The 12,019-nt window shown below is 39.5% G+C and overlaps 2 protein-coding genes across 4 annotated transcripts; one reads left to right on the forward strand and one right to left on the reverse strand.

The window, feature by feature from the left end:
* The first annotated feature begins 43 nt into the window (after nucleotides 1-43).
* Nucleotides 44-6,619, forward strand: cisha (cytokine inducible SH2-containing protein a). 2 transcript variants are annotated; one of them, XM_026306438.1, is made up of 4 exons: nucleotides 44-1,434; nucleotides 4,622-4,686; nucleotides 5,270-5,433; nucleotides 5,652-6,619. In XM_026306438.1, the coding sequence occupies exons 2-4, from the start codon at nucleotides 4,667-4,669 to the stop codon at nucleotides 6,155-6,157; spliced, it is 690 nt and encodes a 229-aa protein (XP_026162223.1). In that variant the 5' UTR covers nucleotides 44-1,434; nucleotides 4,622-4,666; the 3' UTR covers nucleotides 6,158-6,619. The 2 variants fall into 2 exon arrangements, with proteins under 2 accessions (XP_026162223.1, XP_026162222.1); XM_026306437.2 differs by lacking the exon at nucleotides 44-1,434 and adding an exon at nucleotides 1,502-4,305.
* A 446-nt stretch (nucleotides 6,620-7,065) lies between these two features.
* hemk1 (HemK methyltransferase family member 1) lies at nucleotides 7,066-11,980 on the reverse strand. 2 transcript variants are annotated; one of them, XM_026306434.2, is made up of 11 exons: nucleotides 11,680-11,980; nucleotides 10,470-10,643; nucleotides 10,276-10,367; nucleotides 10,092-10,185; nucleotides 9,841-9,978; nucleotides 8,643-8,707; nucleotides 8,461-8,510; nucleotides 8,273-8,378; nucleotides 7,966-8,061; nucleotides 7,562-7,672; nucleotides 7,066-7,317 (listed from the first exon to the last, which is right to left on the reverse strand). In XM_026306434.2, the coding sequence occupies exons 1-11, from the start codon at nucleotides 11,725-11,727 to the stop codon at nucleotides 7,245-7,247; spliced, it is 1,047 nt and encodes a 348-aa protein (XP_026162219.1). In that variant the 5' UTR covers nucleotides 11,728-11,980; the 3' UTR covers nucleotides 7,066-7,244. The 2 variants fall into 2 exon arrangements, with proteins under 2 accessions (XP_026162219.1, XP_026162220.1); XM_026306435.2 differs by lacking the exon at nucleotides 9,841-9,978.
* Between the last annotated feature and the right edge of the window lie 39 nt (nucleotides 11,981-12,019).

Below are 12,019 nucleotides of genomic sequence, written 5' to 3' on the forward strand. Positions count from 1 at the left end.
GGGGTTTGTTAGGTTGAGATAAACATAGCATAATTATTTCTCAAATTAACAGGGTTTTAAAATAGCTGCTCTACGTTTAGGCATCTAGTCAGGTGGATGTCACTGTAGTCAAATGCCATGAGGTTTGAAACACTGCCTTGTGTCGGCTTAGCTGTGTGAAAACTATGCTAAGCTTTCTTAGTTAAAAGGTTGATTTCCATAACTGCCATCTGCAGAACCACTGGCAATGGTTTCAAACTCCTGCGGTTACCTCAGCAGAAGGATTAGTCTGTGTAATTACTGTAAACTTTCTCTTTCATAATCCTCCCCTGTGGTGTCTTCCACAGGCCTCTGCAAAGGACACAACCCATGATGAACTAGATTACAAACTCAAGGTCACTTTTTAAACTAGTAAGAATGATGTTCACACAAAGTAGAAGCTCTGCTCTCTCTGTGATATGCTAACATTTTGTGAAGTTGCACCAAATACAATATACAGCTAGGGGCTAATGGGGATGTTATTTGTTTTGCAGGTATTTGGTCATCAATCAAAGTAGTGGACAAATTAAAGTTTGATCCAATGCTGGTGCTTGAGGAACAGTCATTATGATACATTGGTCCAGAACCATGTCCAAAATTTAGTGTCACTATATCTCAAGTAGATGTCAAGATATTTCGTTGGAAAGATTAAACTTTTTAACTGATGGTGCGAGGGAAGTTCAGGGAAAACTACTTTTATTACACTTCATACGGTGGGGGGATATGAGTGACTGCAGAAAATTTCATGGCATTCCAGTGCTTGTGCTTAAACATTTCATCAAAATCGTAAATGTCAACCTCATAGTGGGCCTATAGGAAAAGTCCAGGAATCACTATAGCCAGTAGGATTCAGGTTCTGGGAATGGTAAATGTCAATGATGATCCATTTATTTTTTGATGAGTTACTTCAGTCTTTACTAAAGATTTGGATGAACAGGAAAAAAAGACATAGACGTATGGTTAAAAAGTTTTGCCACATACTGTAATAAATATGCCCTATATCATAGTATTTCAAAATCTGTTTTAGTTATAACACTAAACTGCATGACTGACTGCATTCAGCTGCTAGAGGACAGCAACACCTGAGACGTTTTTCACAGCTTTTGTCGATTATCAACTAATCTGAATCAGAAATCTAATAAAGCGATAAAAAGTTTCATCAGTCAGCAGTTCTCTCCGGGCCTGTTCCCTGCGAGCAAAGCTCTGCTGATGAATACGGTTTTCTCTGCTAACGTACAACAGATGAATTTATGTGGCTGATTCCAGGGAGCAAAAGCAATTCTCAGAATCTTCTGGAAACACCCTTTTTTTTTTCCTCCACACAGGAAGGAAGAGAACAACGGTTTTTCATTGTGTCCCAAACATTATTCCGCTTACTAATTCTTAGTAAGCTATGGATATGTAGTGTTCACACAGGCAAGTTAAGTATATTCAAGAAATCCTTATACAGTAATGTCAGTGTTTGCTGACAGAAATAACTGTCCTGCAATCCAGTGCATAATGGAAATGAAGGAGCTGGTCACAGCTGATTGATTGAGTGACTGACGTATATGTATGCCCAGAGGTGGTGAAAAATGTTTAATTGTTAGATAATTAATAGTTTCTTTCTTTATAGTTACTACAATAACTTGTTATGGGGAAAATATGCTTTTCCCTGTAATAGATCTGTTTTACCACTTGACAGAGGATGTTTTCAGCTAAATAAGATTTATGAAAGTTACAGGTGGCCGTGAAATTCATTCAGTCCAAAGCCTGAATAGTTGTTGTCCCTGAACACAGAGGATGTGAGACTTTACTGAACCAAATAAATTCTGTGCATAGTCCACTTACTTTTTCCTGCAAACTCTCCAGACTTCAGGAGAAAACAAACAGCAGCTTCTTAAATCTTATAGTTTAAGTTGTACAAAAGCCCAATCAGAAGCATTTAGTGCAATGCTCAAAATATTTAACAATAAATTAGCAACAAAATAATGTAAACTCTAGCCTTGAATTGGATTTAATGAATCGTGTCCTTGTGTCATTATGAAACGAATATTGGCAGTCATGACTACCAGCGTATGCCTCTATTTTAGTATCAAGTGATGTAAATCAAAGCATGGAGTCAGTTTTGTCACTTGAAAACATGATAAAGAAAGGCTCAGCACATGCACATGAAGGTCAAATGCAAGTATATATAATATTAAAAAGTATTGCTCACTATACAATCATTAGCTAAAATGTTTTATAAAAAGGAACCCTAAATCTTACACGTCATTAAAGGGAACACACTTGTGCTTCTTAATATGAATAAACATGCAGCTCACAATTGCAGTTCAGACTGGATCTGAATTAATTAGTCAATTAATTTACTAGTTGTTCAACAGATAATAAATATGAGATTAGCTGAGTAACCAGTTAAGTTTTTGGGGGAAAATGAAAACATCTCTGCCTCCAGTTTTTCACATGTAAATATATTTGCTGTTTTATTCGCTGTTTCAAAAGTGAAAATCCTTCGGTTTAAAATAGTTTGATAAAATAAGACATTCACTTTTGGTTCTGGAAATTGGTGGTGCTATAATGCTATTTGCTTTCTGTAGAAAAAACAGTAAATCAGTCTATAAAGCAAATTAGCGAGAGATTAACTGCTGAGATGTTTGATGTTTTTGCTCAGCAATAAAGGAAATCTTAAAAAAAAAAAAAAGTACACCAGAGGGCACGTGGACCTGAGGTGGTACATACAGTCTGTAGCCTACTTTTTATCTTCCACTTCTTAGAAACCATCATGCCTACCTTGTAAAATGTTCTCCAGGCACTAAACTAGATGATAGCTGTCCAGATGGATAATCTTTAATGTGCCTGCAGTCTCTTCTGAGGTTGGCCAAGATATTAGATCCCACAGAATTACAAGACAGCTTCATAGCCTCAAAAATGTAAACACCAAATTCAAAACATTTTTTATGAAGAATATAATTTCTATGAACTGACTTGGCTGTGGTTTCTTCTGTGTCTGTCGCCCAAACTTTTAGTGTGCTGTAAGTTTCCAGTTTGGCCAAGTTTAACACAAGGTAGTGTAATCTCAGGCTTTCTGGTTAAAGGATAGATAGCTACTATATTTTTCAAAATTAATGTTCACAAAAGTAATTATGTTGTTCTTTTCCCTTAGTGAACTATAAAAAACATTTGTTCAACCACTTTCAGAAGGGATAGATAAAGTCCACACGACTTCTTAGAAAAAAAAAAAGCTCATTTGAAGATTTCTTGGAAAAAGTTGAGATTCGGCTATTTGGGATCAGGGGCTCATGGATATGGTCATGATTTTGATACAGCATCGTTTCACATGTTGCTTTTTTTCCACGTTAGTGTGAGAGATGGCTCAGGCTATTGTTGGGAGAAATATTTTGAAAACGTTCACCCTGAACAGGACGTTCCTCGGGTTTACAACAATACCCTATGGTGAAAAGTATCTGCAGCCTGTAAACTACTCAACAAGCCCTTATTTGGCCTGGTTCGACTCAGCTAATTTTAATAAGACATCAGTACCAACATACAACAGGGGGAACTGGTGTGCAAGCTGGACTTTCCTGGACAGATTCCCTAGAAATAGATTATTAGGCACACTTACATTCTCAGACAAGCATGGGTCTATTACAGACACACGGTTTAACAAATAAACGATAATCCAGTATAAAATACGGGCATAGAGTGGAAGGAATCGCCAGCAAAATGACATTTTCTCTGAGCTTGCAGTAGTTAATGATTTTTTATTTTAGTTTACTGTCACAATAACAACTTGTTTTCTCAAGCGTAATTACTCCAACAAGCCTCCGAGAAACCCTCTCGCCGTGTTTTTCCACCAGGATCGAGGGAAATCTATATTACTGGAAATAGGCTGTGTGCATTCCTATTATCTTTAATGCTGAGGCGGTGAATTCCCAGAATGAAGGCTTTGTCAGGGCCGCCCGGCGGGGCGGAGTCAGGCCGTGCAATCATTCCTGGAAAGCGGATAGGGAGAAGCTGCCGCTCGGTTCCTGGAAACGAGCGCCGGTTGAGCGAAGGCAGGAGCCGTCGGGTGAAACGGGGGAAGAGATGGGCCACAAAACGTCCAAAAGGCTCATGTTACGGTTAACACTGACAATTAACCATAAAAATACACGACGTGCCGTCGAATTCACCGCTAACAGCCGTACGGTGAATTAGCCGTCGCAAAGCGAAACAACCGGCGGCGCCTGGTGCGGGATTGGTGAGGCGGGTGTGACGTCAGAGCCGCCGGTGCTGTGCACGGTTCTCAGAATAGACTTCTAGGAAACGGTAAATTTTAAAAGCCAAGCCTTTACACTCAGTCCTTCACACATTTGAGTCCCAGTCTGGTGACAAACACTCCAGCCCGCTGCTACACACATTTTTCTATTTAAACTAACGCAGCTCTTCATTTTTTTTTAACGCGTTGTATTATCAGTAGTCTTATATAAACACAGGACCAGACCCGGTTTGGGTATGCGGAACCCTTCGTGTTTTTATATCGCTTAAAAAAAGGAAGCTATTCACATCAACCTGATGTTAAACCTTACTCTTTTTGTCGAGCTGTTCTTTTAGATTGGACTCTATATGTTTTCGTTATTTTCAGAAAAAGTGCTGACCGGATTTTAGCCCCGAGGATTCAACAAATAGCATGATTCTTTGTGTACCAGGGTGAGTTGACTTTTCTTTGTGTGCTTTTTTCAACCTCGGGTGTCTGTGTTAAAAACATATCACTAAAACAAATCTTATTTGAAGTACCTTGCGCCTGAAAATTACAATATTTTCTAATTGTTTTTGAGTCAAACCTTCCCAATGCAAAATATAAAGAAAGTCCTGTTACACCCATTAGAAGAAGTAATAATGGGCTTCATGAGAAACTGCATAAAACTGGTTGTGGTACTTAGGCAATACTTAAAAAAATGTAACCAGCAGAATCAGGAATTCAATATCTATCAACGAAATAAACCAAATGTCAATTCAGAATTAAATAAAAATATGTTTAAACATCATAAATAAGACTAAATATTCACATTTTATGACAGCCCAGATGAAATTGCACAGTGACATGATCAGATTGAGTGTCATCCTATTGTCCTAATTTCTTCTCATTGTAGTCCTTATCTAGCAATAAACACAGAACTTCAGCTAATAAATGATATGGACTGCTGCATTAATATGGAGGAGGAAATGTCATTACCATTTTGTTATGCGTGTTTATATGAAATTTAAAACACATCTTCCATCTCATATCCAGTCCTAGAGCTCTTTTGCCCAGTGCTCTGTCCACCGAAGCCCCACGGGGCATGCGGGCGGGAACTGTACCTCCTACCCCTTGCCTCCAAAGCACCCCTCCACTATGGGACCCCACCAAGGACCTGCGGGCAATTGCCAGCAACTTCTGCTATTTGGAAAATTCAGGTAGAGTAAAAAAAAGTTTCATATTTATATCCAAGGAGCAAAACATGTAACAGTTCTTAAAATCCACAAGCTATCCAAACATAAGATTATTTTTGTCTGTTGTAAGAGTTGAGTTAAATTGCATAGCTGTTAATTGTTTAGTGTTAAATAAACATCAAGCAACATCCAGGACAGCGGTGAATGTTCAGAGTGACTAACATTGAGGAATCTGTGTGTAGGGTGGTATTGGGGAGCTATAACTGCAGCTCAGGCCCACGCTGCACTTCAAGAGTCGTCCGAAGGAGCTTTTTTGGTACGGGACAGCAGTCACCCTCTGTACATGCTGACCCTCTCGGTCAGGACTGCACGCGGCCCCACCAGTATACGGATCCAATACAGCGGAGCCCAGTTTTTGCTTGACTCTAGTTCTCCAGCCAGGCCCAGCTTGTCATCCTTTCCCAATGTGCCCAGCCTGGTGCAGCACTATATGGGACCGGAGAGGAAAAAAGAGGAGGGAAAGATGGAGGAGAAGGAGGAGGAGGCCCCTTCCAAACCTTCTCACCAGACAATTCATGAGACATCTGTGGTATTAAAACTGAAGCGGGCTGTGTACAAGCCCCAGGGCCTCCCCTCTTTGCAGCACCTCACACGACTCGTAATTAACAGACACTCTGACTGTCCAGACCAGCTACCACTCCCGAGGCCTCTTCTGCGCTACATACAGGACTATCCCTTCAAGGTATGAGGGGTCTGGCAAGTTCATTATTATGGCTGAATCACAGCTGACATAAAGTTGAATAAACTGTCAAAACAGGTCCTTTGTGCTTGTATGTGACATTGCTGCTCCAGCTGTTGGAGGCCAGTCAAAAAATTGGACACAGGGTCATGTTTTTACTGACGAAATATGTACAAATGCAGTTATTACTGACATGTCTGGTTTCATACTTCATTTGTCAAGGACTGGGTGCTGAAGTGCCCTAGAAAAAGACAAATTGTGAAGCAAATCCCAGTACTGTAATCTACAGTTATTTTACGATGGATGTGGATATATATTTTACCCTCATCAGCTCTGTATGTACATACTGTTTTCAAGAAGTACACTGATTCCACTAAAACATCTTTCAAGCAGTTTTACTTTTCTCAGTAAAACATTTTTTGTACCTTTTGCAAGTGTACATTTTTCTATTAAAATAAGCATTTGGAGCAGGTTTTGTCCTTTATATCTTTTCCTCTTGTGTTGCTTAAAATGCCAGTATTATTCAGTGTAGAGAGGTACCGTCATCATCACTGTTATCCACAACATGATGACTGCACTTGTGACCCTTATTAGGAAATGTTTTTGCTTTCAATCACCTTTGAAACACAGAGACTTTGTGGCCTTTGAGCTTTAAATGTGTGAGAGCTGCAGATTGTGTGAGGAAGTAAAGGCCACATTGTGTGTGCTTTTGCTCAACAATGCGTACAGCCTGCATCTGAATCAGCGAATAGACAAGCGAAGGGGAGGACCGTTCATCAGCGAATTCGCAGAACTGCTGAATGCTTCCTGGGAGGAGGGTGATATTCTGAGAGGGAGGGTTCTAAGAAAAGCCTCGGTAATTACCTTCAGCTTTGAGCCTGCTTTTGTGCCATCGCACACACGTTTTTATTGTGGTGCAGGATGTGATCCCAAAGGTGACCAGATTAAAAGTGAAACAGTGACATGAGAATGATTCAATCTTGTGCAAATTGTGAATTTTGAGTGATCAAAACAGTTCAAGCGCATGTTTGACGGCTCAGGGGGGTAGTGGAGCTGAGGCTGTGGCAACCTGGGCTAAAGCCAGCGTAATAGGATCTCAGTTTCTCAATCCAAGATTCAGCTCACGGTCCTTGTTTGACTTCTCTTTCTGTAGGATGCAGAACCGTGGCCTAAGAAACAAAAACAAATTAGTGTCACAGACAATGAGTTTGGACATGTGTTCTGACAGAACCATAAAGCAATCGTGTGTCAAGCTTAATTTTTTAAAATTTTAAAATGAAATAGACAATAATGGACCTAAAAGATCAACATGCATATGATTTTAGCATGAAGTTACAGCACAGTATAATGATGACAAAATGTTTTTGATGCCCACGTAACAGATGTGTAGGCTGAGAAGTTCTCTAGACAGACCTGCCCGTGATGTCGTGCCGTGTCTCAACATAATGCAGCTCTTCCACGTTCGCCTTTAGCCATGGTCGAATGAGCTGGGGGTGTCTGGGATCCACTTCTAAGTAAACACGACTGTTATTCACCAGAAAAAGAACACAAAGTGGATTCAAATTTAATTATCAACAGGACAGAAATTATCAGACGTAACCTTGAGATGAGAGCAGTGGCACATGTCTGGAAGTGTATTCACTGGAAGTCTTTTAAAAAGCTTAACTCATTAAAGAGGCAACCCGATACATATGCTTTTCAGAACACGCTGTTCTCGTAACAAGTCACTGCCAGTGAATTAAACACAGGTGGCTTTGTGTGTGTGTGTGTGTCTCTGTGTATGTGGGTGTATATTTGTGTGAAGAGAGATTCGTTACCCATAATTTAACAGAAGCTGTGGAGCCAGATTCAAAATCTGTTTGATCACCTTTAGGCCATCTTTACCTCCATCTAAGGCAGAGTGGTCTTCAAACCTTGCAACACATTTTCATAATTTTTTTTAAAAATCAATATGTTAAATTTGCATGCACTACAAATAACAGCTACAAACCAAAACATCAACTATAATAGATCTGCTGTCAGGATTCAGTTTTATGGTTGGAGGCAAATGCAATGCATACACTGTCACAGAAACCCAGGAAGAAGAAGGCTTTATTCAGTGTGTGCTGAATGTGTTTTATTCACCTAAAAACCTCTGGTTCCAATGATGCCATGTCCTCTGAGAACAGGTAGGGAGGGTTACTCACCAAGACTGAAACAGGACTACAGAGGCTCAACAGAGTTTGTGCATCTGGCAAAACACAAATTAAACCTGTTTGTCAGCAGTCTGTTGAGTGTGGTTTTCAGTTAATACATTGTCTGCTTCCAATTACCTTTTATTACATCTAGATGATAAATCTGTAATCTGTCCTGAAGCCCCAACCTGCACAGAAAGATCCCTCATCAGACTTAGTGTATTACTGCATACACATATGAATTGTAATCCTTTAACCACAATAGAAATAAATCACTAAGGACATTTACAGAATGTTTTTTGTGCTATGGCAACAATTACCTTAGCATGTTCTCTATTGTTAAATTCACCGCATCCTGGCTTTGATCCAAGGCAATGGCTTTGAGCTAGTGAAAGACAGAGAAACAAACAGCAATTTAAAACTGCTGTGTACTGTTTGGATACAACTACCGCAGCGAAAAAAAAATCTATTTGTCAGTATATCCATATTTGTCTGCATGAGAAAGTTAAGACATTCCCACAACTTTACAATGTGTTAACAGGGGAGACAGAAAAATAAGCAGACACAGCTGCACAGCATTACGACAGGACAGCACATTAGTATTTTTGGATCAGCAGTGTACCAAGCATTTGTACTGTGCTTTGTGATCTGAAGACAATGTTTTTTTATTATTATCAATTAACGGCCTTTAGTCTGTTAAAGTTCAATATTGACACATGGATATCCCAAGTTAGCAAAAACAGAGAAGTCTGAAAATGATTCAATTAGTGTCACTGGCAAGCTTAATCCAATGTACATGAGTTTCTGAAAATAGGAAACTGACAAACTTTCCAATTTTTTTAAAATCGTGATAAGCCACTGTGAAATATTAATGCCAGCACTGATTGATGATGAACCTGATGATTAGATGAACTATATTTAAACATCAAACACACAGAAGTACAGCTGAGACTCATGGGAATGTCATTCGTTTTTAAAGTATTTAACACTAGATGAAGGGCAGCACGGTGGCTTGGTGGTTAGCACTGTTCCCTAATAGCAAGAAGGTTCCTGTTTCAAAACCCGGCAGGGGCCTTTCTGTGTGGGCCTGGGCCTTTTCCAGTTTCTCCCACAGTCCAAAAACATGTATGTCAGGTTGATTGGTGACTCTAAATTGCCCATAGGAGTGAGTGTGTGTGGTTGTTTGTCTCTATGTGGCCCTATGATGGACTGGTGACCTGTCCAGGGTGTACCCCTGCCTTTCACCCAAAGAGAACTGGGATAGGCTCCAGCCATATCCCTGTGACTCTAAATAGGAATAAGTGGGTATAGATAATGGATGGATGGATGACACTAGTTGAAATATCAGCAGATGACAAAAGTCATACCATTTCATCCTAACAGGAACATGACTGTCTGTGCTATATTTAATGCTATTTTATCTATTAGTTGTAAATATATTTCAGTCTGGACCAAAGTGGTTGGTCAACCATCAGACACTGCCACCCCCAGAGCCAATTTACTAAACAAAACCCTCACCTGAGGCAGACTCTTCAGGAGACTGAGAGAAATGGCACCAGAGCCACATCCCACTTCTAAAATTGTGTGCTGACCATCAGCACCCACACGAGTGTCAGGCTTCATCTTCAATTCAGTGAGCACAAGTTCAACCAATTCCTGCATGAATGTACAGAGACAACACTGTCCTATTTTTGTGTGACTTATCATCAGGATTTCATTATATTGTATTATATTATACTATGTATGTGTGTCCTGTTGTTCTCTCAAACCTCTGTTTCAGGTCTTGGTATGAACACAGGAGGTCTCATCTTCAGTGTCAGATCTCTGAAGTCCCACTCCTCAATCACATACTGCACAGGCATTCTGCAACACACATAAGCATTTGTGAGTATTCTCAGTGAAAACAACAACCAAAAAAATCTAAACACATAGGCTCATGTTGAAACTTTATACCTGGAGAGACGTCTAGTGCAGAGCTTCCACACCTGCTCTATTTTTTCTAGGCTGAGAAGCTCTGTTAACTTCCTTTGCTCAAGACTTTCTACCTGTGTACAGAAATGGAATGTAAGAACACAAAGACATGCTGTTGCAGCTATTGAGATGTTAAATCAGGCAATGTAGAATGAGCTCAGCAAATTTCAACTCACAGTTGTAGCCCCAAGCAAATGAGCAATTATGTAGTGGCTAGATTGGTCAGGCTCCGTCACACCTCTCTCCTCAAAATGTCTCTTCCATAAATCCATGGCCTGAAGTGCCGTAATCCGGCCTGCTGGTAAGGCTGGAGCGTCACATGTGTGCACTGCACGGAAGCCCCAAATTCCCTAAGAAACATTTGATTTAAGAGACTTTGTAAATAAACCCAAGTTAAAACTCTCACTTCATTCCATCTGTGGTTTAAAACACCCTAAGCGACACTTTGCCTCAGAGGAATCCACATTGTGTAACACAGGAAAAGTCCATTTCAGATCAAACCGCTGACAACACTGACACTCAGGATGTACATCTCTGCTCAATGGAAAATCAAGTAATCTGTAAAATCAGATTATTAGGCAGACCTGCACAATCCAATGCCCTGCAGTACAAGGAAGTATGATAACAAGGTGTTTCTAAAAGTTTGTTCCTTGTGTAATACATGCCAATGGGTTTATGCGACTCACAGCAAAAAAAAAAAGAAAGAAAGAAGGCATATTTTTTAAATAAGCCTGCTCCATATTTGCTATTGTCATTGATACACATTTTTGCCAAAATAAAAAAACAAGTAATCAGATAATAAAATATGTATAATAAATGGGGGGCAATGAATCTCTGCCTTACTTATTTCAAACACTCTTCAGTTGTTTGAAAGCACAAATTGCTAAGTTAAATATTCAAATCTGGTTTATTTTTTAGTTATTATTTCATATTAATAAATGTTTAACCCACTTTATCTAATAACTGCATGACTATCACTCCTTTACAATTTCCTGCTGGATTTCTTAGTGTGATTGTTTGGTCCAGTGTGTAAATTTAACATAAAAGTTAAACTCAATTTTAACTTTTACTTAGAAATAATAAGAAACCCTACAGCCACCGCCAGGTCCATATTTAATAAGACAACTTGCAATACACAGTGCATTTATTGATAATTAATAAAGCTCGGTCCTTTAAATGCAAATAGCCCAAAGTTTAGTAGTGACATTTATTCCCCTTGTCATTATTTATTAATTAATTAGTATTCCTCTGCCCTTAATTTGACATTCTTTCCTTATATATGTTTATTATGATCTATCTTAGTTTTTATTATCCTTTGCTGTATATATAGTACTTGTAGCAACAGCATCTATCTCTCTAAGAAAGTCAATTTCACCATTCAGTTACCTTAAGTCCAAAGCATGTGTGGCCTGCGCTCACAGACCTTCTCCACATGGTAAATCTAAACCCACTCCCTCTCTACCTCGGTTCGCCTACGGTTTTACAGAACAGGACAGTTCGAGGAGCCGTCAGCTCTGCTCGCTTCATCTTTACGATGGTCTCAGATTATATATACTGTTTACACTTTCTATGTTAATTTGTAATGTCCTGAAGAAACATCAAACTATATTTTCTCTAGTCGCATAACACGCTGTTTGGCACCATTGATAGTATTTCCTACTCATGGCGTAATAAACCCTCCAACGTTTCCTCATGCGGCGCATAATACGCAGCACTGAAGCTGATG

Source organism: Mastacembelus armatus, chromosome 5, assembly GCF_900324485.2.
Source record: "Mastacembelus armatus chromosome 5, fMasArm1.2, whole genome shotgun sequence".
In the NCBI taxonomy this organism is placed as follows: Eukaryota; Metazoa; Chordata; class Actinopteri; order Synbranchiformes; family Mastacembelidae; genus Mastacembelus; species Mastacembelus armatus.